Source organism: Tachysurus vachellii, chromosome 12 (assembly GCF_030014155.1).
Source record: "Tachysurus vachellii isolate PV-2020 chromosome 12, HZAU_Pvac_v1, whole genome shotgun sequence".
Classification (NCBI taxonomy): Eukaryota; Metazoa; Chordata; class Actinopteri; order Siluriformes; family Bagridae; genus Tachysurus; species Tachysurus vachellii.
The window spans coordinates 940,728-957,756 of NC_083471.1; the positions used below are offsets into that span (position 1 = coordinate 940,728).

At 37.4% G+C, this 17,029-nt stretch overlaps 2 protein-coding genes across 3 annotated transcripts; both read right to left on the reverse strand.

Annotated features, from left to right (window-relative positions):
- Nucleotides 1–2,675: 2,675 nt before the first annotated feature.
- Nucleotides 2,676–4,516, reverse strand: LOC132854700 (trace amine-associated receptor 13c-like). The gene has a single exon (XM_060883271.1). It carries the CDS (start codon nucleotides 3,660–3,662, stop codon nucleotides 2,676–2,678), a length of 987 nt encoding a protein of 328 aa, XP_060739254.1. The 5' UTR covers nucleotides 3,663–4,516.
- Nucleotides 4,517–6,004: 1,488 nt separating this feature from the next.
- Nucleotides 6,005–14,015, reverse strand: stx7l (syntaxin 7-like). Of its 2 annotated transcripts, none has more exons than XM_060883274.1 (10): nucleotides 13,846–14,015; nucleotides 13,117–13,212; nucleotides 12,921–12,990; nucleotides 12,296–12,386; nucleotides 11,922–12,059; nucleotides 11,483–11,532; nucleotides 11,233–11,329; nucleotides 9,469–9,541; nucleotides 7,482–7,564; nucleotides 6,005–6,355 (listed from the first exon to the last, which is right to left on the reverse strand). In XM_060883274.1, exons 2-10 carry the CDS (start codon nucleotides 13,187–13,189, stop codon nucleotides 6,257–6,259), a joined length of 774 nt encoding a protein of 257 aa, XP_060739257.1. In that variant the 5' UTR covers nucleotides 13,190–13,212; nucleotides 13,846–14,015; the 3' UTR covers nucleotides 6,005–6,256. The 2 variants fall into 2 exon arrangements, with proteins under 2 accessions (XP_060739257.1, XP_060739256.1); XM_060883273.1 differs by having other exon boundaries at nucleotides 13,117–13,205; nucleotides 13,844–14,014.
- Between the last annotated feature and the right edge of the window lie 3,014 nt (nucleotides 14,016–17,029).

A 17,029-nucleotide genomic window follows, 5' to 3' on the forward strand; every position in this document is an offset into this window, starting at 1 on the left:
TAAGACAAAATACAATTGTGATTTTTTGAATTGTTTCTGCCTGTAGTTCAATAACATCACCTAATAAACTGTAAATAAAATATGGAAGTAAACACACCAGAAACACAGACACTAAAATACCGAGGACTTTAGCTGCTTTTCTCTCAGATTTCATGGAGTGTGAGGTGATTTTCTGTGTTTTAGGCCGTGTGTGATTATTAAGCTCTCTGATAGCAGTGGCATGTTTCTTAGCAATCAAAAAAACTCGAGTATACAATATGATTATGACAGAAAGTGGAAATATAAATGTTACTACAAGGTCAATTGTGGACAAAACCTTATCCAGAATGAGAAAACAAAGTTTGTTTTATTTCTACTACAACGATTATGAATTTACTGCTTTAAATTATATGCATTGTGTGTTGAACTCTGCACATTTCCACCTCTAAGAGTTCTTTACAGAATACTTCGCCATCCGGGAATCCAGCAGATGTTAGCTCCAAGCCCTTGCCGCACATAGTTGAGAGGTGTTAGCCATCTATCATGAGCAGCTCACAGACTTGCAAAACTCACCTGCTCCAAGCCCTCCACATGCTACCCCCTGGTAGGCTGGAGCATGTAAAAATGGCAATTCCGAAGATGTTCGATGGCTCAGACCATGTGATGTCTTCTTCATCCACCAATCCGAGGCCTGCTGTGACAACGCTACCAAATGCACCTTCCTCATGCCACTGCTCACCGGGAAGGCCCTGGACTGGGCTGCCGGTGTCTGGGACAATGATAACCAGGTACTCTATTAGCTTTTGAGGATACATCACCACCTGGCAAGGGGTAAAAATGGACAGAAGCAACGTCCTAGCTGTCACAGGATGCATCAAAGAACTGCAAATATTCCTGAGTTTTGCTCATTTTTACAGACACTTTATCCATAACTATAGCACGGTCTCTGCCCCACTCATGACAATGCTGCACAGCAAGTCTTAGAAACTCATAGACATAGGTGCCTGTGGCATAGGGGACATGCTGTTCTTGCTTCAGGCAAACTTTTCTCCAGTGCCTATTTCTTAAGAAAATTTACTACAGCGAAAATATACTATGATGTGGGGAATCGTGAGCTATTACCTATCAAAGAGGCATCAGAGGAATAGAGGTATTGGTTGGAGGGGGCCAAACCCAATTTCAGGTCATCACGAACCACATAAACCTGGGATACATTCAGAATGTACAAACACCAGTACAAATGGTGTGGCTCTCCAAACAGAACATTATGCTGAAGCTCCCCTGCAAGAATCTCGGCCCCCGATTCATTGGCCCTTTCAAAACTCTGTGTCAAGTCATCCCAGTCACACACCGCTTGCAACTTCCACCACAGTACCTTCCTTCCACTTCTCCTTCATAAAGCCCGCTCATGCATTCCATCTAATGAGGACCCTGAACCACACCCCCTGCCACCACTGGAGATCTGTGGAGCTCCAGCATACATTGTGCACAATATTCTAGATTCCAGAAGGAGAAGGGGGCAATTACAGTACCTTGTTGACTGGGAGAGGTACGGCCCAGAGAAAAGTTGCTGGGTGAAGCCCGGTGACATCCTAGACCCCTCCCATACAGAAGAATTTCACAGAATCCAGTACCCAGACCGACCGAGGTGGAGACCGCAGTAGCAGTAGAACACTGTAACAACTTCAACCGCTATTCCCCCTCCTCATCACCTGAGTACTGAGAGATTTAGTTTCAAGGAGTACTTCCTAGTTTTAGTGTATTTATTCCATGCTCATGCTAGCAGCCATATGAACTATTGTCAATATTTTGTATACAAAGCTGTTCATTGTTTTCTGTAAGTTTGTTTGTGTATGATCTTGAACATTGCTGAAATGTGTACTTTGTCCCACAGCACCTTTTGTATAAGGTCAATTATCAATCATCAGTAATATGTTGTGATCCTTAAACACCCTTCTAGTGTTCAATCAACTGGATACTGTACATTTGCTCTTAAAAGCTGCTGCTTTGCTCATCCCTGGAATCTTATTCACAATCTGTTCATACTTTATTCACACTTTTTCACACTGTTTATGAACAGCATAATGATTTATAATCACACTGTCTGGTGTCACGCATATGAGGAATTCTTCCCATTTTATTCTGTTTCATCAACGACTGCTTAGAACTTTACACATTAATTGATTCCATTTCTTTTCTTTAATGAATGCAATTTGTAGAAATGTCAATTTAAAATGCAGAAAGACTATTATATCAGTTATGGTATTGTTTTACAACAAGGTTTTCTTAGCTGATTTAACCCATTATTATTTAACACTATCTTTAATAAAACAAGAGCAACATTAACAAAGGAACTAACAACTGTAATAATTGATGTTTTTTTTAAAATAAAATAATAATCAATTAGTTCAATTAGCCATTTATTTACATCTGAGGCTGTTTCCATTATGATCACCTAGAACATGGATTTCAGGAAGTTAAATCTTTGGATGTTGGATGTTTCCTGAAAGACTTAAGATTATTTACAGTTTATTAATAGTGAAGTAAATCATAGTGGTTTAGGGAACCTTAAAGTAAAACATTGCCATAATATCTGCAAGACAAAGTATATTTTTTTGTACATTTACTTTAGTTGAATATTGTTTTAACCAAGTTATTCAAACCAAGTGTGGTTTTGTGCTTTATTAGTAGCTTTTTCATACTACATTTACAAAAGAACAATCTGTGTGCAATATTTTGCAGGATAAAATCATTTTTGTGCACTTCTGGAACCAGGAGTAAAACAGGGCATAGATAACAGGATTAATGGATGAATTCAGATAAAAAAGAATTAGAATATTATTGATCACGATGTACGATGACGCTGTATTGCTCATTAAAGTACAGATGTAATACGGCACCAAACATCCCAGAAACACAAAAACCAGAATGCCCAGCACTTTAGCAGCCTTTCTTTCAGATTTCATGACCTCTGAGACATTTTTGGAGATGTTTTTCTTGTTTTGATTGAGATCTCGTATGGCATTTGCATGCCTCCTAGCAATTACAAAGACCTGGAAGTACAACACAAGCATCAAACCACAGGGAATCACGACGATGAAAATGAGGTCGATTGCCGAGCCGACTTCGTTGTATGTACCGACCAGACATTCACCGGGACACAGAAATAAATCTGTAAAGTTTCCATTCACATAAAAAAACACAAAGTTATACAAAAATGAAAAAACCCATGACAAGACTATCAGAGTGTGAACAATTTTAGACGTGATATCCTTCAGGTACAGAAAAGGATTGCTTAAAGCCATGTAACGATCGAGAGAAATCAGAACCACGCTTCCCACAGACACACTCGTGAGCTGAAAACTCATGAAATTAAACAAGATGCAAAAAATGTGTCCAAACATCCAGCAAGACTCAATCAGCCACGTGAAGTGAAATGGCATCACGAAAAGTCCGACCAAGAAATCTGACACAGCCAGAGAGAGCACCAGCATGTTGGTTGGTGTGTGAAGCTGCTTGAAGTGAAGAACAGAGATGATGACAAGCAGATTTCCACACATTGTTAGCAGAACCACAGCAGCTGAACACACGTACAGTAAGATGTAAACTGCAGGAGATAAAGATCTCTCTGGACAGGAGAAATGATCACAGCCATCAGACTGATTAAACTCTGTCAGGTTCATTGATCTAAAATCACAAGCATAAACAAGCAAAAAACCCTAATAAAAAAACATTTCTCTGCACCAAATAGTGTCACTTTCATTAGTGTTTTATTACAACTGGTGTCTCATATTTATATGCTCTGCAAATAACCCCATACCAAATTTACATCTTACTGACATCATTATTTTTACATTACCTGGGGAAAACAGAGCATTCAGAGCATTAAGTAAGATTAGAACACCTACCTACATAAAAAAGAATACTAATTTATGAGAAAATACATTGCAGTGAGAAGTGAAAATTAACAAAGAAAGAAAAAACGAAATAAAGAAAGAAAGAAAGCTTTGCAAGAATGCAACTTTTGTTGTTGCATTTGGAAAGATTTACTGCCGGATTTAGTTTTCGAAAAGCTGAATTTTACAAACTGGCATGATCACCATAAATGTGCAAACCACGCTCATGACACAGCTCATTTGCATGTAGTGATGCCCACAAAACTCCATATAAGGTAAGGTGCACAAGCAGCTGGGAGCACAAAATGAGTGATTAGGGTAAAGTTTAAAAAACAAAAGTGAACAATACTTCACCAAGAAATATTTAATAATACATTAAAAATAATAGAATTTTGCTAAGGTGTTTGTTTATGACTCTTACAACTCTGCACAGATGGACCAACTCAGCCTCCTGTATACAAAAAATGACTGTTTTACTAAATATTAATATAATAAACATGATAAAAATAAACAGTTTAAAATGCACAGTATGGTCCAGATATAAAAGTGCAGTAATTCATGCAGATTACAGGACCTGAAGTCGAGGTTTATGTTAATCGTGTTACATGTAATTTCACACACACTCTTCTGTGGTCTTTTAATGAATTCCACATTTCTTGTGTAAACACTCGAAAGAACGATTTACAACTAAATCCATTCATATCAAACTTAATAAATGTGGCCTGTCACTCATATCTCTGTATGTGACAAATCACATGAAAGAATTTGCTTTAAATCAATTTATTGTACAAATCATAAAAAAACAAAGTCTGTATTCAAAAAAAACTGCAAATATTTTTTAAATGATTCATTTGCAATCTATTCACTTCATTTATATGATGTTAAAATAATTCAAAGTAATTAAGTAAGTTTAAGGCTGTGTTTTAAAATGTTATATACTAGATAACATGAATGAAACAAATTTTTATAAAACAGTAACTCAAAATTTTTAATTTGTTTACAGAATGTGCACAGGATTAAGTGGCAGCATTGTTTTAAATGATGTCATTATACAATAAGCTTCATTGAATTTTATGATTGAACCGACTTTATTTGGCAAGAAGATAAACCCCGATAAGAAAGGATTCACTGTTTGATGAAAATATAACATCTGACCATTTCGAAAACCTTTCATTTGAATAAATAATGAATATTGTGTGCAAATAGGTTTAAAATGGCACATGTTTGCCTTTAAAAAGCTGCATATTTACATTTTAACTAAATGGAATGCATGAGTGTTTACTTCTATTAAAAAAAAAATAAAAACAAAAGTCAGATTTTCAGTGCTATCAAAATACAATGCTAAATTACCCATTTATTTTTTATTTTTTGCAGTTCACATTAATTAGATATTTTTTAAATATTTATTCCCATATTCATTTATCTGTAAAAGCATCAAAAAGTTGAAGGACTTTCTAAAGTAAATATGTGGCTGGGTAAAAAAAAAAAAAAAAAAATTGTAGAAGTTATCTATGCATTTACTGTAAGTATTCTTTTTATTTGTTCGTATTGCTTATAATAAGCGTTAGTCATAGTATCATAAATTGGTGAAATTAGGATGAAATGTTCATTTCAATCAAAGTAAGAAAAGCAGAATCTTTTTTAGCAGTCAGCAATTGGCACAAAACAACCAAAGTTTCCTAGCATGAATATCTCTTGCTATTGTCATGTAAAGTTCTGTTAAATAATAATAATTCTATGAAGTTAAACTACTCATTTGATAATAGTGTTAATTAGATATACAGTCTCTCAGGTTCCTATAATAAGATACCTGTTAAGTTAATATCAAAGCAGAAAAGCTAGAACAATATGTTGAATGTGTAAAAATGCTAGCGTTTGTTATTTTTAGTAACATTACCGCAAAGCAAAGCATTAAAATGATTGAATAAATTACGTTTGTATTTTTCTGATTAAATCAATTAAAGCTAGTGTATCCACTAAGCAACATGACATAGTGTTATCAGTGCTACCTGCTAGCTTTCATTCCAAGTTAGTTTATCATTTTCAAGATCACGTATGGGAGCATCAGATGGCGTTATTTTTAAAAAGTACTTGGCATTCCAGAATAATAGGAACAAAATTTATTTATGATACCATTTATGCTGCATAAGTTAAAACTGTAAAGATCTGGAGATTCAAACATCAACAATGTTTAGAAAATGTCATTTATATATATTTGTATAGCGTGATGTCACAATGACATCGTAAGCTAGTTTTTCATGCTTGCAAAAAATATTTTTACTCACGCCAACCTTTACATCACAGAAATAACAGCAAACGACCAGGAATTTTGTTTGAATTTTCGGTGTTCACCTGTGACTTTTCAGGTTAATTTAGAAGTTTTATCCATGATTAACTGATGCCCAGATGATGAGGGACACGACCACAATCAGCACGGCCAGGACTACGATCAGGATGCACATCTTCTTACGAGACTTTTGCTGTGGAAAAATCATAAACAGCGATTAATACACCCATGTTAATCTATTATCTTTATCTTCGTTATGTTAAGAGTTCACACTTAAATAAATAAAACTCAAACAGTTGCTTTTAAACCTAATGAAATTAAGTTATTTATTTAAATACGTTACTAAGTAATAAAGCTGTTTTTTAACGAGTAAGACATACAGTACTTAACTACTTATCTGAAACTGTTATGATTTTTTTTCATTGAGTCTAAAAGAATCATTTAGTCTCTAAGAACTCTGTGTGATTAACGACACTTTACTAATGTATTCATCAGAACTAAAATAGAATGTAGCTAATCAATATTTGAAATTATCTAGAATTATATACCTTTAACGAGAAAAGCTAAGTTATGTGTTTAAACAACATCTGCACTCTGGTAAACCCATGCCAGAGTTCTGATCAGTTCCAGGTCTTCTCCCACCATTAAGGACTTTAAAACCTGGTGTCATTTAGACATGGAGCATTGGTAGCCCAACTACATACCAAACCGTTGTTCTATTGATATCTTGCTTTTGCTCTGTGTGTAAGACTTTTGCCTGTTTCTGGATTACGGTCTTCTTGCTTTGTAATTTTGTGCCTTTGGTCTTCGCTGAATGCTAATCCTGGCTGTTTGGAATCTCTGTCTGTTTTTTCATCGTGATATTTGTGACTCCTTAACTCAGTGTCTAAACATCTAAAGACGCTGGTGTAAAAGTGCTTAATGGTGAAAGTAGTCCAGGCAGTGATCAAAACTCTGGTGGTCAGGAGGGTGCACTGCAGATGTTGTTGTGACTGTATGTTAGCAAAATAATCCTCAAATTAGATGAGGTTCACGCCATCTAGTGAGGTAAAGTAGGCTCTAACTTTACCAGTCTATGTTTACTCAAACATGTTAAAATATTTTACTGAGGTAGGGCCAGGGACGCTCGTCATCCAGTTCGACACTGCCGTATATAGGCTTATCCATCTTCAGATGTACACCACTAGCTTTAGCTCTAACGATGTCATGCAGGAGGAGAAGGTTGTATTGGCAAAATCTATAAGTGTTTTGCACACTGATGAACTTCTTTCGTAACTTAATACAAAGATAATAAAGTTTAAGTGAAGAATCAAAGTTACCTGGTAATTTGCAGCACTTGCAAGCTGCTGTGTTGCAGACTGCACATGTACCTCAGCACTTTCTACGTTGGCCTCTATGCTGTCTGAGAAGAAATACAGTAAATTACTTACAAATAAAAGCTTAAACTTTTGATGGACCACTTTTTCTAGGTTGAGTCACGGACATTTTGAGTTCTTTGGTGTATTTAATGGGTTTTTTTTTTTTTTTAAATAACCAAACCCTGACTGATATGTTTCTAGAATCTAGGCTTGTTTCGATTGCCTCTTGGACCAGGTATAATCGTTAACATCGTCTGGTTTGTTCGAAGGCCAGGTGGAATTATTTTTACGGCTTTTGGCAGATGCCCTCGTCCAGAGCGGCTAACATTTATCTGGTTCATACAGCTGAGCAGTTGGGGGATAAAGGTCTTGCTCAGGGTTACTGTGTTAATGTGCCTCGTGGTCACTAAACCAATTTTAGTGTAAAGTGGCATGTCATCTAAAATGAGCTTGACACACTGATTGTGTGCACATAATCTAACACACGTCATAAGAGTTTCACTAGGTCTTCTTCAGCTTACACATCCCTGTGAGGTAAAGAGCAAAATGAGCTAAAACCACTACCTAGAGCTTTAGTGCTCTCTAGTGACACTTCTGAATATTTCCCAGCTCTCCTTCTCATTTGAACAAGAACAATTTTTTTGGTTATTGTTATATTTTTCATTGCAATATGGCAAAGTTCAGGATGATGGACAAACACACACACACACACACACACACACAAATACACAAACACGCCTCTGATTTGCCAGTCAAATCTTTAGAGACACAGGAACTTTCTGCTGATTTGACCTCGTGTGTTCTCGCAGGACTTCATTAAAAAAGTGTGTTTGATATTTTAACACCTTTAATTGTTGTGTATCATAACAGTCATTAACAAACACACAGTCGAGATTTCATTGTTTATTAGTCAACCGTTTTTAACCCAACAGTACTTTAAGTGTGATGTTTCTACCTGATGGATGTTAATAGGGGTGTGTGTGTGTGTGTGTGCCGTAATACACCTGCTTTCTTGCCTTACATTGGTACAGTTTGACCTGAAGTTACATTATTATGACCAGAGGCTTCACAAAATGGGAAAAACTAACCATAATATATATAAAGTAATTTTTGTAAAATTTATTTAGTGAATTCAAACATTTATTTATTTATTTTTATTTTAACAAACATCAATAATAATAATAATAATAAATAACTGGTTTATTTGAGAGCTCATTTGCATAATGTAGGCTATTAAAATACTGCCATATTCAGAAATTTTCTACAAATCACACTGCTGAGATTATTATACACATTATAAATCTAAACCTCAGGAGAAGCCTAAAAGCTGCTCCACTGACGTTCATTAAACATCATTAACACGAAGAATAAACAGCTGCTTATCACTGGACTTTGACTCCATAATCACACGTGTGTGTGTGTGTGTGTGTGTGTCAGAAAGCTGCTGGGCCTCACGCTCTATGACAATATACACTAGAGCCACATTTTTAACAGATTAATCCACCTTGCAGGTGTGTTGTAAAGTTTTGCCACCCCTCAGCACCTGTATGGCCGGGTACAGTGACCCATACTGCACAGGCGTTAATGATAAGAAATAATTAGCAAAAAAGACTGTCATTAGAAGAATTAAAGAAACAAAAGAAAAAAAATTGAAAAAACAAAACTAGGACTTTGTGAAGAGACACAAACTGCACTATGAATAGCAAAAGAAATCTGGATGGGGAATTCCCTCAAGTGTCAAACAGAAAGGCTCTAAAGTTATTTAGTGATTTCCTCCATACATTTCCTAAAAGCTGCACTGCACTCACACCGTAACAGGACCTCTGATTTATAGGACTCGTTTTCTTAAAATTGCTTCACTTGCATTAATACAGAATATAATATTTATGTAACATGAACACATCATGAGGCTTATTCAAGCTTGTTCTGCATGTGTTGTAGATCTTACCGATCATATCGCCCTGCTCATGCACCATGACGGCCAGATCTTTGAAGATCTCATTGATGTCTGTGATGTCTGACTGGAAATGACGGCGTATAGGACAGTCATTAAGCAAACACACAACAACTCCATAAATAAACAGGAAATTAAATAAAAAGTTACAGAAGTTTTTATATACGATTCATAATCTAAAGCTTTAGATTGTAAAGCACCTGAATTTTGATGCAGCCATTAATGCACATATTCTGGTCTGTGTTAGTATTTTTATGAGTATTTTTATGACAAATGTAGTGTTGAGGGCAAATGTTTAGCGTTTAATGGACCACAGCATAATGTTTACTCTTTAGTTTGTGGCTTGAATGAAAGAAAAATTTAAAAAAAAAGAAAGAAAAGAATAAATACAGGGGCTCTGAACAAAGTATCTAATAGATACACAAACCGTGTAAAAAAAGCTAGCTATAGAAGACTAGCGAGTCACAGTTACAGGGCCTGTGACCAGTAAAGAGACTCAACTTACATTCATGTTAGTAAGTCAGTCCACGTCAGGTCTGGGTGTGTGTAGGACAGTGGTCTTCACTATTTTTTTCATGTGAGCCACACTGATAGGACAAAGTCAATAGGAGAGCCACTTTCACCGCAAAGTATGCCAAGTTATTCAGTCTTAAATAGCTTATCTGCTTAAATACATTGTACATTGTATTTAAGCAGATAAGCTATTTAAGACTATTTAAGAAAGCTGCTCTATTTTTCTTGTTCTTATTTCACTTCCAGGCGGGTAACTTTTATTGAAATTAGGATGCGTTGTTTGAAAATGCCGCTCCAAATTACTTTGCTTGAAACCAGAGCGGGTTTGTTTGCATAGTAAACACAAAGGGTTCGATCCGTGAAGGACAAATAAAAATTCATCTGTCCACTTTTCTTGAAATTTTCTATGCTCATCTTGTATGACTCGCACCTTTCTTTTTTTTAGCAGGCGCGGACTCTCCACAACCTCCGTCTCAGTCTTCCTCTTGAGTTGCGGATGATGCATGCTCCCCATCAGTTACCTCTTTTGTCACTGTCACATTGCTTTGTTGCTGTTCATTTTGTGCGTGGGATTGTTTGATAAGAAATCGATCCATTTTTTAGTCCGTGTGTAAACACAAGTTGTTAACTAGCATGAAACACAAACTAGCTTCTGACAGGCCGCCAAAAACTGGCTATTGCGCAGAACGCGTGAGTCAGTGACGAGTCAAATAATATATAAATATATATTATTTGTAATAGAGCACATTCATTTTTCTATGCTTCTCTGATTGTTTTTAACGTTATTTAAATGAAAAATAAATTTTAACCACATGATCATATCATCGTATTATTTACTGCCATGCGAGCCGCATATTAAAGCTTGGCGAGCTGCAGGAGGCACGCGAGCCGCGCAATGAGTAACACTGGTGTAGGATCTGACGTGGTTGTTGGTAGTGGGCGTGGCCTGTTTGTTATGTTTAAGTTGTGCTACGACTCTCTAGTAGCCAAAATGTACAAGTAGAATTTGAACTACTTCAAATACCCCAAATACTCAATCACACGTTCACTTCTGTCTCAGGGTGTGTATTAAATCCACACTGCTAATGGATCAGGTGTGACCTCATCCTCAGGTGTGACCTCATCCACTAAACCTGCATGTGTAAATCCTCACACTACTACATTTGTACAAAAGACTCATTAATCTAATTATTATTATTATTATTATTATTATTATTATTATTATTATTATTATTACTATCATACCTCTAGCTGTCTGATGGCTGTTTCTCTCTCCTGAATGAGATGCAAATCCTCCTCAGTGATGCCGTCGTCATAGCTTTGGGTCTGAGTCTGGGTCTCACTACATTAAACATCATCATCATCATCATCATCATCATCAGAATCATCATCATTATAAAACATGTAAATGAAACCCAAGTAATTATACAAATAATGAAGAATGTTTAAATGTTTATTTAACATAAAGCTTTGCTCTATATTTAAAGACTCTGACCTCTCAAAAGGTGAAGCAATTCCTCCAAACGGCTCATCAGCAAAACCACTCTGTGAACAAGAACAGCAGGTCGGATGATCACCAGCTTAAATGTTACAAACTGTGATGTGGATAATAACAAACTCACTAGATCTTAACTGTAGTTAATTCAATAGGAGGGATATTGTGTACTGATGCTTATGGAAGGAATTTGGCGATTATTGTAGAAACTTTACACATGATCGCATGCTTGAGGTGATCTGATAGAATTATAGATAGGATCTGGAGCACCATGGAAACCTACGTAACTAGAGTGTGTTACTATGGTTTCAATTTTGTAAGATACCTATAAAGACAATACTGACAATACGATTCCTATACTAGAATCAGGTCAAAGTTCATGTTCTGGACTTTTTAGATGCCGGGAAACAGAGAAACCAGTTTTATACACACGTCTTACCGAAACTCTTGAACTCGCACGAACTCTGGCCACAAACTCCTTCTCTTTCTGGGCAGCTTGTCTCTGGGTTTTCTGTAGAAGTGCTAGCGCATTGGAGAAATCATTGACCAGACGCTCTCGCTGAATCTTCCTCTGACGCTATATTTAAAAATAAAAAAGATTACAAAATTGTTATTATACAACTGGAACAATTCATACAACCTGAGTCCAAAATAACAAGTTGATTATTTAAATTTTGTCACTTCATTTTGGACCATAAAGTGCTGAGGTGAGCTAACCTTCAAGTCAGCTGATCATAAATACTGGTACATAAGAAAGAAAGAAAGAAAAAAAAAAACAATAACAATGTCAGAATAAAGTAAATAAGATTTGACCTGATCTTGAGCGACAGGTAATGAGCTGTACTCCTTCAAGCATTTATCTGTTTCTTTAGCGAGCTGGTTTGCATACTGCTGTTTCTGCTGCCTGTGCATATAAATATAAACAGATATTAACATATTTCATTTTGTGTGTGGGTGAGTGTGTGAGTATGTGTGTGAGTGTGTGTGAGTGTGGGTGTGTGTGAGTGTGTGTGTGTGTGAGTGTGGGTGTGTGAGTGTGTGTGTGTGAGTGAGTGTGGGTGTGTGTGAGTGTTCGTATGATGGTGTGGGTGGGTGTATGCGAGTGTGAGTGTGTGTGTGTGTGTGTGAGTGAGTGTGGGTGTGTGAGTGTTCGTATGATGGTGTGGGTGGGTGTATGCGAGTGTGAGTGTGTGTGGGTGTGTGTGAGTGTGTGAGAGTGAGTGTGTGAGTGTGTGAGTGAGTGTGTGAGCGAGTGTGTGAGCGAGTGTGTGGGTGTGTATGCGAGTGTCGGTGTGTGTGTGTGAGAGAGTGAGTGTGTGTATGTGATTGTGAGTGTGTGAGTGTGTGTATTTGAGTGTGTGAGTGTGTGTATTTGAGTGTATGTGATTGTATGTGTGTGTGTATGTATATGAGTGTGTGTGAGTGTGTGGTCACTCACAGTCGCTGTCGGAGATCCGGCGTGTCTCTGTCTGTTCCGAGTTGGTTCACTATCCTCTGGATTTCAGATGCTGGTGGAAATAATCCAGAAAGTGCACATGTATAAAACCCACATTTAATGTAGATGTTCTTTCAAGCAGTCAGCTGTAGGATCGTAAGCCGTGATAGAAGGTCAGTCATGATGGATATGTACTTACTCTGCTGTGTTATGGTCTGGATGTTTGAGCCAATCGTCTGGGCCAGTAAATTTGGGTCCCTTGATCCAGACATGGTGGTGACCTTCTACAGTACACCTTTAAAAGATACATGACACAATCACACAGAAAAGACCGCAACTGTAAAGTATTAGATCAATATTAATCATTATTAAAATTGTGGGGTGTTTTTTTTTTATACTTCATTCATGATGATGGGGTAGGAACAGAAGTCTCTCCATCCACCAATCAGAAACAAGTATTACAGGAACCGCAATAATAATAATAATAATAATAATAATAATAATAATAATAATAAACAACAACAATAATACAACAACAACAACTACTACTACTAATAATAATAATGATACTAATAATAACAATAATAAATAGTGTAGGCCTGTAAACTGTACATGATGTCTTTAGCTATGTCGAGATCACAATATGAATGTTTATGATTGTTTACATCAAAGCACAAGGGTCCAAGTTTGGAGCTTTAATTAAATGTAATGACACCAAATAAAGTTACAGAATAAAATGTCGCCAGGAAGAAATGCGGAAACACACACACACACACACACACACACACACACACACACACACACACACACACACACTTTTGTATGTACATTTTAGCTTTGTTTCGGTTTTAAACACCCCATAATAAACACCCCATAATAAACACCCCGGTGGATTATCACGACGAAACAAACGTCTTGTGTAATTTACCTTGTTTTCTGTGTTGGGTTTTGTCTCCAGTCCCGAACTGATTTCCTGACACTCAAAGTCACGGCCGTTTCTCGTCACATGACGTTTCAGCCTGAACGCTGATTGGTGCGTTTACAACAAGCCAAAGAGCTTTTAAAACACAGAGACCGTCCAGTCTCTGAACACTTCCGGGTTGTTTAAACCGAGTCATAGGTTCTGACCATAGATATCTACACCTAGAGGTCGCCTTGGGGTTCTAAAAATGCGGCAAAACCGCCGCCATCTTGGAACAGGGGTCTTGTACTTCGAATTCATGGACGATGCCGGACTTCTGTGCTGCGATTGGATGTGAAATCTAAAAACCAGACAGTAAGGGATTACATTTCACAAGTGAGAATGTGTTTTATGATATTGAATGTTAGGAAATTATATTTCTTGTTCCGTTTGGTTTGTTTTAGTCCTTGGTTAACGACCGCAGCTAATCCATGCTAGTTACTTTAGTTTGTGACAGTTAGGAAAACAGACAATGTTTGTAGATTCCAAAGCTCTTAATAAGGACATTAAAAATTGACCCCATATGATACAAACAAGTATGACTTGCTGTTTTTATTTGTTTTGTTTTTATTGTATTTATAAGATAATCGTGTTTTTGTAATTGAATTTTTGCCATGGTAATAGCTTTGATTGCCGACATGGCATTAACTAAAATAATCTGAATCTGAATCTGATTGTAGATTCCCAAGTGATAAACAGAGACGTCAGCATTATATTTTGAAAAAGTAGATTATCTTAATATCAAAACCTTCAATTTTCTCTGGACTCAACGATAAATACATGTCTGACCGTTGGAATGAACCAAAAAAACTAGAAAATCGCATTCATGATGATTTATGGTGATTTTATTTCCGTTAGACCTTTGCCTACATTGACGCTGATGCATTAATGGCGGCTCTATTGACGCATTCGTTCCAAGGAACTTTCGTAGCCAACGCGACATCTAGTGTTCTGACTCATTTTCTGCGTTCGAGTCAAAGCGTAACTTGTAAATCTCTGTCTACAAACAGTAAAGTAACCGAAAACGCCTTGTAGTTTCTGCCCAATCACCCGCTCCTGTCTAGTTTACTCAGTGGCGTCATATCAACATGGTTGCTCACACTGTAAACATCCCCTTCTTTAGTATAGAGTGCTGCAGTGCTAACACACAACCAAGTTAGCCTTTTAGTACTTCTGGTTCCATACATAGGGTTTTGTTTTTGTTTTTGTTTTTAACATAAAGTACATCAGTAATACCCCACTGGTGATTATAGAAGATTTTGTTTCTTGAAAAATGTGGTTGCTAATAAACAGCTAAATAGGACTATAGATGTTATCAGGGACATTAATCGCCATCACACCAAACAGGAATGTCCATGTTTTAGTTGTCCCAAACATATCATTAAAAATGTTTTACAGCAACTATTGTTGGGCAAATTTTATTATTCATTCATTCATTCATCTTCTACCGCTTATCCGAACTACCTCGGGTCACGGGGAGCCTGTGCCTATCTCAGGCGTCATCGGGCATCAAGGCAGGATACACCCTGGACGGAGTGCCAACCCATCGCAGGGCACACACACACACTCATTCACTCATGCAATCACACACTAGGGACAATTTTCCAGAGATGCCAATCAACCTACCATGCATGTCTTTGGACCGGGGGAGGAAACCGGAGTACCCGGGGGAAACCCCCGAGGCACGGGGAGAACATGCAAACTCCACACACACAAGGTGGAGGCGGGAATCGAACCCCGACCCTGGAGGTGTGAGGCGAACGTACTAAGCCACCGTGCCCCCCCAAATTTTATTATGGCAAATGTTATACGTCCCTGGAATTAACACCATGACCTCCACATGTGAACGTGATATTTATTAACAAGGCTTGAGTCACAAACACAACACTTTACACACTAACACAGTGCCCATGTGTTTCTGATATATAGACCCAATGAGGATGGGCACGTTCTAGAGCACAACACATTTTTAGTCCATCACATTAGAATGCACAAATCACAATGTGTTTCTGAACAGATCGATTATCACAAGTATCTACAGCAAAAAATCTTACTTTACATGATGATGACTTATATGATGGTATCAACTGTACAAAAGATTACTTTGCTTCAACTGAATGTGGTTATGTGGAATATAGGGATGCACCGAATATTCGGCCACCGAAAATTGAAATTTCAAGAGGGGTGCGTCTGCAAAGACTTTCTCCATGTCGGGTTTAATTTATCACCTAAAATCTAAACATCCCGATCGCTATGCTGAATATGAGAGGAACGCGGCACAGAAAAGCAAAACCCCTCCAAGCACGCACGCTCCGTCTGTGACGGACGTTATTACTTTAATTGCAGCACTAAAGCGTCTCTTATGCAAAGAGGTTGAGACGGATCACGGAGTGAAAACAATGAAAAGTACACTCCTAGAGTATGTCAGCACACGTTTCACTGAGATCTATTCGGATCCTCTGCACTTCATCGCGACTGTACTTGATCCGCGTTATAAAGATCATTACCTGGATGCGGAAATAAAGCAGCGCGCACGAGAAATGATCCAGACCGCGTCTGGAGGGCGTCTGGAGTCTGGAGTGCAGCAGCCCATGTTCTCGATGATAAGAGGAACAGGCTTCACTGTGAGAAAGCAGAGAAGCTACTCTTCATCAAGAAAAACCTGCCACTTTACCTCAAGAAGTAGAATGGGCTTGTCTAGTGTTTAAATATTTATTATTCAAGTTTCAATTCAATTCAAGTTTATTTGTATAGCTCTTTTTACAATGGACATTGTCACAAAGCAGCTTTACAGAACATAAACATAAAACAAAAGATAAACATAAGGAGAAGTATAAAGAATTAATATAATAAAAATTCAAGATATATACAGTTCACAGTGTGTATGTATGTATGTATGTGTGTATGTGTATTTGTCCCCAATGAGCAAGTCTGAGGGCTCAGGCAACAGTGGCAAGGAAAAACTCCCTTAGATTGGTAAAGGAAGAAACCTTGAGAGGAACCAGACTCAAGGGGAACCCATCCTCATATGGGTGACACTAGATGGTGTGGTTACAAATATACAAGTATCACAGAGTCCAACTGGAGCCGGTAGATCTGTAGATGTCTGTAGATTTATTATCCACTTTGCACATCTGCAATTCTTGGTGCA

Excerpts from the sequence above, each read along its gene's own strand:
- LOC132854700 (XM_060883271.1), bottom strand. The coding sequence starts at position 3,662 with ATGAACCTGACAGAGTTTAATCAGTCTGATGGCTGTGATCATTTCTCC.
- stx7l (XM_060883274.1), bottom strand. The coding sequence starts at position 13,189 with ATGTCTGGATCAAGGGACCCAAATTTACTGGCCCAGACGATTGGCTCA. Across the intron at positions 12,991-13,116 it reads CCAGACCATAACACAGCAGA|CATCTGAAATCCAGAGGATA; the intron begins GTAAGTACATAT and ends TATTTCCACCAG. Across the intron at positions 11,533-11,921 it reads GTGCGAGTTCAAGAGTTTCG|AGTGGTTTTGCTGATGAGCC; the intron begins GTAAGACGTGTG and ends TCTTGTTCACAG.